Source organism: Nicotiana attenuata, unplaced genomic scaffold (genome assembly GCF_001879085.1).
Source record: "Nicotiana attenuata strain UT unplaced genomic scaffold, NIATTr2, whole genome shotgun sequence".
Lineage (NCBI taxonomy): Eukaryota > Viridiplantae > Streptophyta > Magnoliopsida > Solanales > Solanaceae > Nicotiana > Nicotiana attenuata.
The window spans coordinates 169,641-184,583 of record NW_017670394.1 but is presented as its reverse complement, the minus strand read 5'-3'; the positions used below and the strand labels follow the sequence as shown (position 1 = coordinate 184,583).

The 14,943-nt window shown below is 37.5% G+C and overlaps 2 protein-coding genes across 2 annotated transcripts; one reads left to right on the top strand and one right to left on the bottom strand.

The window, feature by feature from the left end:
• Nucleotides 1-295: 295 nt before the first annotated feature.
• LOC109238785 lies at nucleotides 296-2,711 on the bottom strand. Its single transcript, XM_019405264.1, has 4 exons — nucleotides 2,450-2,711; nucleotides 2,083-2,235; nucleotides 1,482-2,031; nucleotides 296-1,367 (listed from the first exon to the last, which is right to left on the bottom strand). Exons 1-4 carry the CDS (start codon nucleotides 2,709-2,711, stop codon nucleotides 296-298), a joined length of 2,037 nt encoding a protein of 678 aa, XP_019260809.1.
• A 1,595-nt stretch (nucleotides 2,712-4,306) lies between these two features.
• Nucleotides 4,307-12,773, top strand: LOC109238796 (protein FLX-like 2). Its single transcript, XM_019405275.1, has 5 exons — nucleotides 4,307-4,493; nucleotides 5,324-5,936; nucleotides 10,754-10,896; nucleotides 10,997-11,097; nucleotides 12,034-12,773. The coding sequence occupies exons 2-5, from the start codon at nucleotides 5,344-5,346 to the stop codon at nucleotides 12,568-12,570; spliced, it is 1,374 nt and encodes a 457-aa protein (XP_019260820.1). The 5' UTR covers nucleotides 4,307-4,493; nucleotides 5,324-5,343; the 3' UTR covers nucleotides 12,571-12,773.
• The last annotated feature ends 2,170 nt before the right edge of the window (nucleotides 12,774-14,943 follow it).

The following is a 14,943-nucleotide window of genomic DNA, read 5'->3' as shown; positions in this document are numbered from 1 at the left end:
TCAAACTCCACTTTCCACATACACAGACATGACTGTAACCATTTTGGCTACAAGAGAGAAGGTCTCAGTGTAGTCAAACCCCTCCTGCTGGCTATACCCTTTGGCTCAAGCCTGGCCTTGTACATTTCTACTGCACCTGAGGAGGTATATTTGACCTTGAACACTTATTTACAGTCAATAGGAACTTTCCAGGAGGAAGATCCACTAATGTCCAGGTGTGATTGTCCTCCAAAGCTGATATTTCATACTTCATTGCCTCAATCCACTTTGCATCTTTTACTGCCTAATTGTAGGTCTAAGGTTCCACAATGGCGGAGTAAGCAGCTAATCCAGCTCCTAACGAAGGTGACACATTGGCATAGTTGACACTGTCTGATATAGGATAACAATAATGTGCACTCCCTTTCCTATGAACAATGTAGTCTTTCATCCATATAGGTGGTCTACTCACCCTGATGGATTTTCTATTGTCATCTGATGGCTCAACATAAATAGCTCTGATAGGAGCAGGAGCATCATTGACTGTGACATGATCTGGAAGACCACTAACAGGTGAAAGATGAATAGAAGGCACATCTGAATTAGAAGAGACAGGAGAGGAAAGAGGTATGGACTGAGCAGGTGGAGTCCATGAAGCATCTGCAGGAACAGTTGAGGAAATAGTAGTGAAATCTAGGATAGGGAATAAGGTTGAGTTTTTAGAACTCATGTGCTGGAAAGGAAAAACATCCTCCTTAAACACTACATCCCCGCTGATGTGAAATTCTTTTGTATGAAGCCTAAACATCCTATATCCCTTATGTATAGCAGAATAACCTAGAAAGACTGCAGGATATGTTCTGGAAGCAAATTTATCAGGTCTTCTAACTGTGGTCACATATCCCAAGCATCCAAATACTCTCATGTGGTGCAGAGAAGGTGAATGACCAAACTTAATTTCAAAAGGAGATCTTTTGTGAAGAACAGTTGAAGGGAGCCTGTTAATGATGTACACAGCAGTATTGATACACTCTCCCCAGAACCTTAATGGTACTGAGGCCTGAAATCTGAGTGCTCGAACCATCTCCAGAATATACTTGTGTCTTCTTTTAGCAACTCCATTTTGCTGTGGAGTGTAGATGCACGAGCTCTGATGTATAATTCCCAGGGATTGTAACAATTCAGTCACATGTGAGTTAAAGAATTCACATCCATTATCAGATCTAAAAAAATTAACAGGAGCTAAGTAAACATTCTTAATCATAGTGAAGAAAGATCTAAGAGCAACAATAACCTCAGCTTTAGTAGGTAAAAGGAAGAGCCATGTATACCTAGAATAATCATCCACCAAAGTTAAGAAATACCTCTTTCCATCATAGATAGTGAATCTGTAAGGACCCCAAACATCACCATGAATAATGTGAAAGCAGGATTTAGACAAGGTAAGACTAAGAGGAAAAGGTAGTCTTGTCTATTTAGCTAAAGGGCATATTGTACAATACTTGTCTTTACTACTACATGCAGCAGCTTGAAAATCATGAAAATCATTCAGTTTCTTCAAAGTATCTAGAGGTGCATGACCTAACATCGTATGCCACAAAGCTACATTCACTACCTTATTATGAACCTTTATTATATTTACAGTGAGTATTGGCCTTGGAATATTCAGAATTTCTGCAATTGGACTTTGATCTTGTAATGCTACTGACTTCTTTGAAGTAGAGTTGAACACATACAGAACATCTTTCTCTCGACCAATCCCCCTCACCTGTCCACTGATGAGCTCTTGGAAAATGAAGAAGTTAGGGAAAAACATAACAAACCACCTCATTTCCTTTGTGAGCTTGGATACAGATAAAAGGTTATACTTGAAGTCAGTAATGTGCATCACATTAGACACTATAAGATCCTTAAGAATGTAAGCATATCCTATGTGACTAATATGAGCTACACTATCAGTAGGTAAGTGAACTTTTTCACCTTTATCACCAACAGTTTTAACATTAACCAACCAACTAGAATCATTTGCCATGTGACTCGAAGCCCCTGAGCCTTTAACTCATTTAGTCATAATTTTAGTAATATCACCACATAATGGCATACCTGCTGCCATAGCAGAACCGCTACATACAGGTTGCTTTCCTGGAAGCTGAAGAATCTGACTGTACTGCTCTCGAGTGAATTGAGGAATTCCAGCTTGGAAGTTCTTACTTGCTTGTTGCATTAGTGAGGTTCCTACAAAGTTAGGAGTAGATCCTGCTTATGCAGGGCCAGTGGAAGTATCAGACACATAGTTGCCAACATTGGTATGAACATAGTTAACTGTATTACCAAATCCACCCTTCTTCTTTGGCTGGTGGATATCCATTCAGTTTGTAACAAATTTCCCTAGTGTGATCTTTGAAGTTGTAATAATCACAATGTAGATTGTTTTTTCTAGGTCTGTAATTGGGACCTGAGTGATTACTACCTCCAGAATGACCATAACCAGCACCTGCATTCCCTTTGCTACTGAACCAAGATGTCACCTCATTTCCCAAGAAGTTGTGATTTTGCCCAAGGTTTCCTTTTGCATTCAACTGAATTGGAGCACCAGAGCATGTTCCCTTATTGCTAAACAAGGTTACGCCTTCATTGATTTCAGATACTTGAGATGAATGTGATATTTCTCTTTTGCTTTCTTCTGATATGATCATTGAGTAGGCTTTGTTTATGGAAGGCCTATGAGACATGTTCAAGATTTGATTGCTTGACTGAGAGTATGTCCCATTTAGGCCCATGAGAAACTGGAGTAGCCTTTGAAACACAAAGTGCTCTACATATTTCTTTGACTCTTCACAGCCACACCCAGCGCAAGGCACAAGAGCATCAAACTATGCCCACAACTCCTTCTTTGAGAAAAAAGCCGACATAATTGAAAGTCCTTGAGTCAGGGTTGCAATTTGTTTATGCAGATATAACACTCTAGAACCATTAACTTTGTCAAATGTCTCTTTGAGATCCATCCACACCTTGTGAGCACTCGAAGCATAGACCATGCCACCCAACAATTCAGCAGTCACATAATTCATAATCCACGATAGAACTATAACATTAGATTTTTTCTAGAGCTCGTGAAGAACATGAGGAAACTTCTCTTTTGGATACCTTCCATCTACAAACCCTAACTTAGTTTTTCCTAACAAACTAACTCGCATAGTGCTACTCCACAAGGTGTAATTCTCATGTCCTGTGAGCTTAACAAAGATGAGTGAAGTGTCACTGGGTTGCAGAAACAAAGGATGATACTGATCGATCACTGGTGCTGCAGCTACAGCTCCTGGAGTCGATCCACTGTCCTCTTCAGTAATCGCCATTATTAACGAAAATCTAGCTCACACAAATGCTGTACACAACATATATCAAATTTCTCAAAATCGATCTAACCCTAATTTTTAGGAATCAAAGCAATTGCTCAGCTCGAATGAGTGAGTAACAAAGAAAATTGAGGATGATGAGTTTAAAGCTGAAATCGAGTGATGTTGATCGTTAACTCAAGCTCTGATACCATGATGAACTCTAGATTCTATTCCTAGCTTTGGCAATGAAAGCTAAGAAGCAAATGAGCAGTTGTGCTCCTGTTACTGTATAACTGCATAACTAGAAAAAGGAAAGCTATTGTATATTTATACTACTCAACTACTTAACCGCCTAGCTTCCTATTGTTTAACTCATAACTACCGACTAACCGCACCACTAACTTATTAGATATAATTAGTTGTACACAACTGTCAATTGCTCTTAGTTCAACACACATCCTCGTTGAAATTTTATATGAACTTTCTCGGTTAATTTTCTATGTAAAAAATTCGTTTTTGATATCAAATTATTATTGTGGATATTTGGACTGCGTTGATTTTAGCGGAGGTGCAAAATTTGGGTCATGATCAGGCTTGTTAATTCTTTAGCTAGTTGGACCCACTACAAAAAATTACATAAATATGACATATTTTGGGGTGATCTTTAACTTTTGATCCATGCTTTCCTTATAAGCAGACCTTCAAGGTCAAAAGTTAAAATTATTGTTCATGGGACAAGCGAGAGGGGCAACACTTGTTAAATTTGAAGTTCTATCCATGAAACCTGGACAAAAATCTAAAACTATCCACTTTGAGGATTATATATGTACTTCACCCGCTAATCCTTTCAGATTCTCAACCGGGCTGACATGGACCTAATCTGCCGCTCAAATTTTTTGGGTCGGGTCGGGTATCGGTCGGCCTAATTGATAGGCAACCGCAGGCAGGGAAAGAAAAGCAAGTTTTGTAATTTCTAAAACTAGAAGGAGGTGTGTGGATTATTACAAACTTCAGACCAAAAATATAAACCCCTAATTTCTTCTCCGTCGAACGGAGACGCACTGAGAATTTCAGCTCAAATTCGGATTTCGCATAAAGGCTTCGAGCCTTGGCACCGCAGTGGGCTTATCGACTGCCAACGAGGGTTTGAACTCTGTTTGTTATTTTCGTAATTAGGTTAGTCCCTTCCTTCCTTGTCACTTAAATTAATCTTTTTCTTTTGTGACCATAGATTAATGAAACGAGCTCAAATAGAGCGGAATAATATAGAGGGCTTATATAACGGACATAATTACTTTGAGATTGAGGTGTAAATTGATTGATTGATTAACTATTAAGGCTGATTTTTTTTGTACATCTGGAAAGCATAAAACTCAGTTTTTTTTTAAGCGAATACGGGCAAAGTTTCAGTCTTTCGGGTCTTCAAAGAGCTGTAGGATGATTAAATATTAATTGGACCATTTGGGATGTTGTATGTTAATGTTGAACTAATTATCTTCAACTAATATGAAAATTGGAGGTATAAAACTGGTAATTCAGAAAATTTTCTCTGGAAATAGGAAAGAGATCTGTTTTAAGGAACCAAAGCTGCATATGATTTTGTGGGCATTATCTTTTTAAGTCACAGGAAGGTAATTGTTTGTTTTAGAGAATTGTCTGCTTGACCTCTTGAAGTGAAGGGGATGTAGCATGTTACTGCTGGGAGTTTTGGGTTTCTGAGTTTTTGGATTTGCTAACAGGATAGTAAATGGAAAGGGTAAGCTACTTGCTATAAGGAACAAATACAGTGTCAATTCCCCAGAGGATCTGTCCATTCCAAGTGCTCCAACTTCTTTCTTCTTTTGAAACCATGTTGCAATGCTACTCTTTTCCTGCATTCTATCATGTGCGATATATCCTGTAAAACAAGTCTTATCTTCCTTGATTTTATTTGATAGAATGGACTAAAGTTTTGTACTCTTTTGGATGCCTATTATATGTTTGGTAATTGTACATCTTGTGTACAGGTTCCTCCTACAATCTCTCAATGGGAAGCAAAGGTCGAGGGCCACCTCCCAACCTTCGGCGGCCACCTCCTGGCCCTGGCTTGGTGCATCCTGATCCTTATGGTCCTCCTCTACGCAACCCTGATCCTTATGGTCCTCCTATACGAAACCCACCACCAGGTGATTTCCCTCCTTTTGACAGGCTACCTCCTCCAGAAATTATGGAACAGAAGATTGCTGGCCAGCATCTTGAAATGCAAAAACTTACCACAGAAAACCAGAGGTTTGCTGCCACCCATGGAACTTTGAGGCGAGAACTGGCTGCTGCACAACATGACCTGCAAATGTTGCATGTTCAGATAGAAGCAGTCAAGTCTAACAGGGAACAAGAGACTAGAGGCCTTAAGGAGAAAATTGCCAGGATAGAGGCTGAACTTCAAGCTGCTGAACCTATCAAAATGGAATTGCCGCAAGCACAAGGTGAAGCTCGCGCTTTGTTTGCAGCAAGGCAGGAACTTGTTGCTAAAGTACAACTGCTGACTCAGGATCTTCAAAGGGCTCACACTGATGTGCAACAGATTCCTCCTTTGTTGACCGAGCTGGAGACCCTAAAAAAGGAGTATCAACAGTGCCGGTAATTATTTGATAACTGTCTCTTTTTACAAGCTAACAACTGACATAATTAGACCTGCAATGAGTGCCCAGATCCTGGAAGGAAAAGTTACCCTTTTTGCTAAGGTACATCCATAGTACACTATCCTTCAGAAACCTTTTAGTGTACACATTGGTTACTTCCTCCAAAAATTAGATAACAGAAATAGTTGTATATATTTTTGTTTCAAGAGTAATCCTCAATGAGACTGTGACTTCCTTTTGGGTGTAAATATCCTTTAAGCATAATGAACTTCCAATTAATATGCAGGTTGACTTTAGGGACCTCCAAAATTATAAAACATCTAAATTTTTATCTATAAGTTGTGAACTTATATATGCATCAGCCTTGGCCAGAAGCAAAAGGTTTTCTTTTGGGAAAGCTAGCAAGACTTAAGGAAAGAAAAGCAGTATTTGGCCAGCATGGGTTGAAAACCTTGTGTAGCAAAATTAGGCATTCCCGTCAGCGCATTTGTAGATTTTAGTTTCAACAATACAAAGGTTATCTTTGGATATCAAGAATCATAAGATCGCTGAACTTTTTTGGAAGATTTGGTAAACTTGAATTAAAAAGGAAGATGAGAATTTCATGCTTCATCTCCCGAAAGAATGGTGTCTAATAAAGAATGTTCGGACCTATAAAATTTTCTATGCTTCATGTACTGAAAAAGTTGGGTCCTTGAAAACCGTTGACCATTTAAAGGGTTAGATTTCTGTTGTGGCTTAATCAAATTGTCCTAACCCCAAGATGTCCTTTTTTGTTCTATTAGATTTGAGTGTTGGAATATTCTTACCCATGACAAACTAAAAATTTTATGATAGGTTTTAAGACAGTTTTTGTAAAAGCTATTGAATGGAAGAAAATTGACAAGAGACCTTACATAAAACAGTATATGCCAAAGGAAATATCTCTCTCTCTCTCTATATATATATATATATATATAGATATATGGCAGAATAGCCTAGGAGACCATTGTACTTATTCCGGTTTGTCATCCCGGTCCTTGTAATCCACAAAGTTTCATCTGGACACTTATAATTATTGAAATATACAATTTTAAGCCCTTTTGACCCCGCGTGTTGCTTAATCACGCTGAGATTGATGTCCACATCAGATAAAATATGCCACATAATTTTTATTATTACAATTTTTTTTCGACAGAAACTACTTTTAAAAAAAATCCTGATATTCACTCCATTTTCTCTTTCCTCCTCCCTCTTCATCTTTTTCATTTCTTTCTTTTCCATCCAACCCCCATCGCCGCCACCCTCCAGCCTCCACCAATGATTTCTCTTTCAAGAGATTACTAAAACTCAAGCAATTTATGATTTAGACACAAGAGACTCGATTTTAAGGCTCAAAGCAATTGATATTGAAGGCTTCATTTTTTACTCAAAGGAGCTGGGTGAAACTAAGTTTGAACATTTGATATGGTGTAATTTACAAAAATTGTTGAATATTCATAGATTGCCAAAACGAAGTTCCAGATGGTAAAAGCATTCAGATTGGAACGGTTTGCTTTTGCATTTTGGTTTAATTAACGGAAAACATGCATGTATATTTGGATATGGTTTTGGGAAAAACAGTTGTGAATGAATTGCGGTATTTAGTTTATGAAAGATCAAACCTTTTTTTTGTTCTGAGAACAGAATATCTGTGTTTTCAGATCTAAGTGATCTTTATCCTTTATTTACTTTTTGAGAGAGGGAGGCAGACGATTTGGAGGAGAACGACAGGGATTCAGCGAACTGGAGTTTTTCATTTTTGGGTTTTGTCTAATTTTCTTTTCTTACTATTTCTCTTGTCTTTTTCTTTTATTTTAAAACATTCTTTCTTAATGTTTTAATTATTTTTCGTTTTAATATTCATACTCACGCTTGTTATACGCGTGAAATACACACATTTTGTCCACCTCAGCCATCTAAGTTGCCACGTATATTCCGTCAACGGTCAGAGGGGTTTAAAGTAGAATATTTTGATCACTATAAGTGTCCAGATTAAACTTGGTGGATTACAAGGACCGGGATGACAAACCGGAATAAGTACAATGGTCTCCTAGGCTATTCTGCCTATATATATATATATATATATATATATATATATATATATATATATTCTCGGCATGTGCGTCGCACGTGTATGTTTAGTCATGTAGTACACACCTATGTAATGCATGTGATATTTTTTTACTTATTTTCATTTTGAAAGGATATCTTTCATTTCCAAGGGTAGAATATTGAATTTTATGGATAAACACATACTTAGTAGCATGTTGACCCATTGTACTTCCTTCCTGTATGATATTGTTGTCAAATCCTCTATAAATCATCCTTATACCATTGTATAAGCCGTTTGAAGGGTCCATATTTCTAAATAGCATGTCAAGTAACCAGTTCAACAAAGCATAAGTAAATATATTGAATTTTTATTGGTATCTGTAAACACATAAGTATATACACACTTAGAGAGAGAGAGAAAAGCAAGAGAGTAAGAAAAATATAAATGGCATGATGGATGAAATATTAAATATGTATGGAACAGAGTAAAAAATTCTGAAAAGTTCAATCACCAATATTTAAAATTTATTCCAAGCAAACAATGAATTTTGCAAACAGTGGATTAATTAACTTAAGTAAACAGTAACTCATTACCGAGTAAATCCTTCTAATGTACATGATGTTGACTACAGGAGCAAAACTTTGTTGTCAAGTCTGTCACGACAAAATGATCCATACCCATGTACTAAGACTGAACAATAAATATTTTATCTTAGCAATTTCTTTTAATATTTTTTCCCGCTTAAAAATTAGCTCACAATTAAATAGTCTCGTTTGCTTATGAATAATTGGTAAAATTTATTAATTGAATAATAAAATTATTATTATGAATTAAAACATATCAATCATCTGGATTAAACTCAATTAGGTATTTAAATCATTTAAACACATGTAGAAAAAATAAAAAAATCTTAACTTCGACTGTGAATCACTTGATTTGCATAATTAATTTGTTCTTTACTATGAGCAACGTTTCTCAAGTGTTTAAATTGCTTCAAGTCTGTCTGTCCAAGACTATAAATTTTAACTCCAAAGAAATCTATTGCAAGATTATCCTCTATACCTTAGTTTTTTTTTAAGAATCCCATATTAAAAGAGAGAATTGTTCTAACTTCTACCGACCCATTATTAATGAAGAACACGGTTGAAAGATGTTATCCAAGGCATTAGAATAAGGTCGTATATTAATTTTAAGATGGTATCTACAGTTATTTTTATATCCTTCAACAATCTAAAGAACTTCATCCAAAATATCATATGTGGTAGCCTCGTAGGGTGGTGGCTGCCAACAAATCCTTTTTCCAAATTTTTTTTTTTTTGGTAGTCAAAACTAAAAATGTGTGTTGCATGGATATCGAAAGGATGAAAGACTTTCCCTTAAACTAAGTGACACCACTTAATCTTTGTGCAGCCTCTTAATGAATTTTGTGGTTGGCACAACTCAGAAATCATCGTTGCCTTTCATAGTTTTAAACCAGAGAAGAAATTACATGAGTTCTACACATATTTCCAAGTTTCTCACTCAGTGGTCTTTTAGAATAGAACCTAATTTGTTTATTTCTTAAATCTATATGTTGTTTGGAATCCTCAAATACAATGAAAAAAGCAGTGATAACACAAAAGAAAATAAGAGATTTAAAGAAGTAATATAATAGATGAAAATACACATAGCTTGAAGGAAAAAAAAAATATTAGAACTCACGTAAGAGATCATAACCATCTATTCTACTCATATTTATAGATATTGCATTTCATAAATCACAAAAGATAAATAATTCAAGAATGAATGAGTAAAGAAAATAGAACCCGGTTTTATTGTTGCTTAATTGTTTATTCACTTTGGAGTTGACTTTGCCTTCCATGAATATTAATTTATTCCTCAAAATAAACTACGAAAGAAGGATGATCATTGGACTTGGCATGTTGGTAACGAAATCTGTGCATCCAAATGTACCATCCTTCGCTAAATATGTTGAAACGTCGTGATAATATTTACATTCATTGATGGTAGTTTGAAATTTTCTTCAAAACTGTGCAAACCCGTTGGCTTTGCGTCTGAAACGTTGGGTCTCTTTGGAGGCTTTAGTTTCTTTCTAATTATTAAATATAGTATTTAGTAGGTTAATATAAGGGTAAATAAGTAATTTAACTTTTAACTTTAAAAGGTTCCTGCTTTTAATATATATATGCCTGGTGCCCATAGCCCGATTCACCCTCACCCATCCAGCCCATTGTGATATGACTTCCTAGTATTGCACCTTCTATTTTCAGGACCAAAGCTAATCTGAGCAATTATTAGTCACTTGTATCATGGATTGGTTCTTATATGAGTTTTCCCCAAGGATCATGGTTCCGAATTTCCATAGGTTTTCTCTCTTACCAAGCGGGCATCATAATCATGGATCAGATTCCCTCCACTAAATTAGAAGTTGTTCCAGTTGAAAAATGTGAAACAAACAAATCATGATGGGGCGAGTATTTGTACAGAATCAATTGGATATCTCACGCCACAAGAATTTGATGTAAAAGATTTAACTCAGTGTCTGGGCTAGTTCATTTTAGATTTATATTAGGTATATGAGGTTAAATTATTTAGGAGATCCTTCAAGGATGTCGGACACATAGCTTGTCATGTGCAAGCATTGGAGAGGCAAGGGGAAATAATGTTTGGTAATGCTTTCAATGAATGCTAACTTCTTGTTTGATCGAAAGATGTCTGATATTCTGTAATTCGGTTGACAGGAGTACCTATGAGTATGAGAGGAAATTGTACAGTGATCATCTTGAATCTCTTCAAGTGATGGAGAAGAACTACATGACTATGTCCAGAGAAGTGGAAAAGCTTAGGGCAGAGTTAAACACTTCTAACTCTGAGAGACGAACGGGTACCACATCTGCTTAACCACTTCTCTCTCTTTTGTTTTGGTAATTATACTAGACGTAGTAGTTGCTGAAAACTTAACATTTATGGTAATATATATGCAGGTGGGCCATATGGTGGTGCTACTGGATATAATGAGAATGATGCCGCTAACAATTATGCTATTGGACAAAACATCTATGGAGATGGCTATGGAATATATCAGGTTTTAAATCTGTCATTGCTCATGTATTAGTTAGTTCTACAATGATTCTTCTCAAATTGATTAAGTTGAAAAGTTGTTATGTAGTTTTAAATGCTATCTTTATGCTTTAAGTACTCCAGAGTTCTCTAGATTATGATCATCAGAATTGAGCTGGTAGAAATTAGTACTATGTATGTAATCTTTGTGCCATATCAAAACAATGTATGTAATCTGTGTTCTCTTTTTGAGCAAAACTATTCGTTGAAGAGACCAAAAATGAGAGAACAGGGGAGAAAATAAAAACAAGGGGAATAAAGCTGTGAAGTGAAACTTTTAATAATTAGTTTACCTACTTAGATTTTGACTCTTATATCCAGGGGTGAACTTGTTCCTCTAACATTAGCAACTCTTTCTGGTAAGTGCCTGAATATCACTATCGATTCATCACTCATGGATATTTTAGATTTGGACTTCCTTTTCCGTTTGAACATTTATATTTCCTTATCAAATTTGGTTCAGGTGAGCCATCTGAATTTCATGGATGAGAAGTTAAAAGGAACATTTCCATAAAAAGCACTCTGGCGTTTCTTGAAATCATGTTAAGCTTTTAAAAAGTTTAAGCTAGATCGCTGCAATAACTCATTTGATTATTATCTATAACTACCTCTTAACCAAATGCTGTTACTCGAAACATGCTATTGTATTCATTCTATCGCCCAACGTATTTTGCTGAGTAGAGGTGTATGGTTCAATTATTTGAAGTCCAATAGACCGTTGAACTTCAGAGCGGATAAGAGGAATTGAAGTCTGCTATTCAACATTATAGAGGGATTGAAGTCTCTTGTTCTTTTTACCAAAACTGTCTCCTGTCCAAATTCTGGAATAAATGAATGTTCTCCTTTATTAGTATTTGTCGAGTGCCAAATGCTAATCTTATCTCTTCCTTCTACTTGGCAGGGCAGAGGCCCCCTTCCAACAGCGACCAATGTTGGAGGAGTTGCTGCGGTTACATCTCCGCATGTTGGAGCTCAGTCTGTACCTCCGTCGAACAGGCCTCCTTATGATTCATCAAATATGCCCGGTTATGATGCACAACGGGGAATGGTACCAACTGGTCCCGGCTATGATGCACAGAGAGGATCCGCTTTAGCAGCTTATGACGCTCAGAGGGGGCACGGATATGATACAATGAAGGGAACTGGATATGATGCTCAGAGGGTAGCAGGTTATGAAGCTTATGGAGGACCTGGCTATGATGGATATGGGGCACCTGTTTATAATGCGCAGAGAGGATCGGGCTATGATGTGCAAAGGGGAGCCAGTTATGATCCTGCCAAGGCCTCTAACTATGATGCATCGAATAAAGGAGGTGTTGCAACTCAAGGACAGGTAGCACCTACGAGTAATAACCCTCACGGTTCATCTACTCCACCTGGTCATGCTGGTCCTGGATATGATGCAGCAGCACAAGGTGGAAATCCAGCACGTAGATGATTTCAGTTCTAGTTTTGTGTTATTTAATGAGGAATATTATGATCTTGAGCATTTACTTCAATTTACTATTTGCAGCCTCCCTAGAGATCTATTTACTGCATCATGTGACTTGAGGCTGGTCAGTGTAAAAGAAGGAAATCTTGCTTGTAGATGAGCCTTATTGATCTAAGTTAACCATAATTGATGTTTCTTTTATAGGAGTCTCTAAGAGTTCATATTTCACATTTGTATGTGCCTGGAAATACTGTCTTAGTACCATGTAATTGATGTCGGTTTACTTACCACCCAAAGGTTCGTAGAAGCGGGTGACGAGCCTCAACGATTCTGCATTTAAAAAGGGAAGCTCTTCCTGGATCATCTTTGAATTTGCCTAGTATATTTTCCAAGGCATGATAAGATATTCAGAAGTGAACTGCATCGGGTTCTGCTTATGGAAGATTAATACATTTGACATTTGATTTCTCTGGTTGCTAGTCTTGAGAAATAGTTGAATTTATCTAGTCTCACCAAATTCGTAGACTTTTTGTTTTTTCCGGCGACGCCAGTGGCTTTTTCCGGCCAGATTTCACATTTTCTTCTTCAGACAGCCTGTCCAAAAGCCTTTCCGAGTCTACCCAACCCTGTTACACCAAGATCCGCAGATCTTTTCTAATTAAAGGAGAAAATCTTCAGATTCCGGGGACAGAATTTTTCCGGCATCTTCAGCACCGGAAAATCCATCATTCACTACCACACCATGTTTACACCTATTGTGACTTAAAAAAGTAGTCCCTTATGATGGGGGAGAACATAATTTATTTTAACGCTGGTTTTAAATCTTTCGATATCACCAGATGAACCTCCAACAGTGATTCATGGTTCGATTGGGTGGAGAGAAGTCGCAATATGATGAGACGCACCACGTTAAGCAAGAAGACTATGGAATGGGTCTGTAATGTACTCAAAGAAGCCTCTAATGATCAGAAGAATGTGGTAAGGAGATGGAAGAATAAGAACAAGCTAACTGAGCATTTTTGTACTAGGAAGTACAATGATCACGGGAGATACATGAGTATATTGTCATTGAAAAGAGACAACCGCGAGGTCATTATAATCCCTGAACTTGCCTTGAATGCAGGATGGAGTGACATTGCATTCAAGATAGAAAGGTTTGTTAAATGCTCCACCCAACGTAACTTCACAAGGCCACCCAGACTTTCTGAAGCAAATTATCCTTATGCCAAAGCAGTACAAGAGAGTAAATGGCAATCAAACAACCTTCCATGCAGCAGTTGTCAGCACTAATAAAGGAGACATCACGATTGTGGAGCCAAATGGGACAAAGGATAACAGACTTTTGACAAGATGTATCATCGGGTACTTTGGGAAGGAAACAACCGAGAGACCTACACTATCAGACATTCGAAGATGGGCCAGTATAACATGGAAAACGTCATTTGGAGTGAATATGTATGAGGTGAGTGAGAATCTTTTTCTGTTTGAGTTCCCTAACAAATACATGGCTGAGCAGGTTCTCCAAGGAGATTGGAAATGGAAGAATTTCAAGCTTTATCTCGAATGGTGGAACTCCATCACCGGCTGTCTTCCCAACTCCATTTTTGTCAAAACGACCTGGATCAGAGCCATGGGAGTCCCCTTACATCTAAGCTCACAGAAGATTTTCAAAGAAATAGGAGATCTTTGTGGTGGGTGGAAAGCTACGGAAGAGACATAGCTCAAGAATCATCTCAAGTGGGCAAGAATTCAAGTAGCAGGAGATGGCCGAAACATACCAAACGAGGTAGCCATTGAGAGAGAGGGGGTTAAATTTTTCATACCAATATGGGCTGAAAGACAAACTCGCTTTGAACTAAGGCCGGAGATTTCCAGGGAGAAAACCGGAGATGACACAGGAGCAAAGCCGATGAAAGATAGCCGGACAAAAATAAACCACGAGGTAGAAGGGGCACGGGATAGCCTTCTAGCTATGCATGGAAGGGGTAAGTACCAAGTGGGGTGTACTGAGTTCGTCGACAAAAGTAAAGGAAAGGATCATGCTATGCAAAAGAATGGTTTGGGAGAAGTAATGATATTTTTGGGCTAACCCATTGAGCCCAGCAATGGGCAAGCAATTAAAAATACACTTGGGAATGACTCTGCAGCCCAAGTTATTTTTAATGAATTATATCTGGAGCACACAGAGATCGTAAGGTTCGACTCTTTTATAGAAGAGACTAAAGTTGTTTTGCATTCACAACAAGAAGCCAAACAGGAAAACCAACAGAGGTCCATTGATGTAGTTGCAAATTTGGGGAGTTCACCACATGCAGAGATACTGATGCTATAGGAGCAAAGAGAAGAAGAAGGGAAAGGGTTACAAGTGATGAAGGTAGA

What these genes read in the sequence shown, in the direction of transcription:
- LOC109238796 (XM_019405275.1), top strand. Translation starts at nt 5,344, where the DNA reads ATGGGAAGCAAAGGTCGAGGGCCACCTCCCAACCTTCGGCGGCCACCT. An exon ending in AAGGAGTATCAACAGTGCCG is followed by an intron (nt 5,937 to 10,753) that starts GTAATTATTTGA and finishes TTCGGTTGACAG; the next exon opens with GAGTACCTATGAGTATGAGA. An exon ending in ATGGCTATGGAATATATCAG is followed by an intron (nt 11,098 to 12,033) that starts GTTTTAAATCTG and finishes TCTACTTGGCAG; the next exon opens with GGCAGAGGCCCCCTTCCAAC.
- LOC109238785 (XM_019405264.1), bottom strand. Translation starts at nt 2,711, where the DNA reads ATGTCTCATAGGCCTTCCATAAACAAAGCCTACTCAATGATCATATCA. An exon ending in TGGTTATGGTCATTCTGGAG is followed by an intron (nt 2,236 to 2,449) that starts GTAGTAATCACT and finishes CTGCATAAGCAG; the next exon opens with GATCTACTCCTAACTTTGTA. An exon ending in GCATGTAGTAGTAAAGACAA is followed by an intron (nt 1,368 to 1,481) that starts GTATTGTACAAT and finishes GGGTCCTTACAG; the next exon opens with ATTCACTATCTATGATGGAA.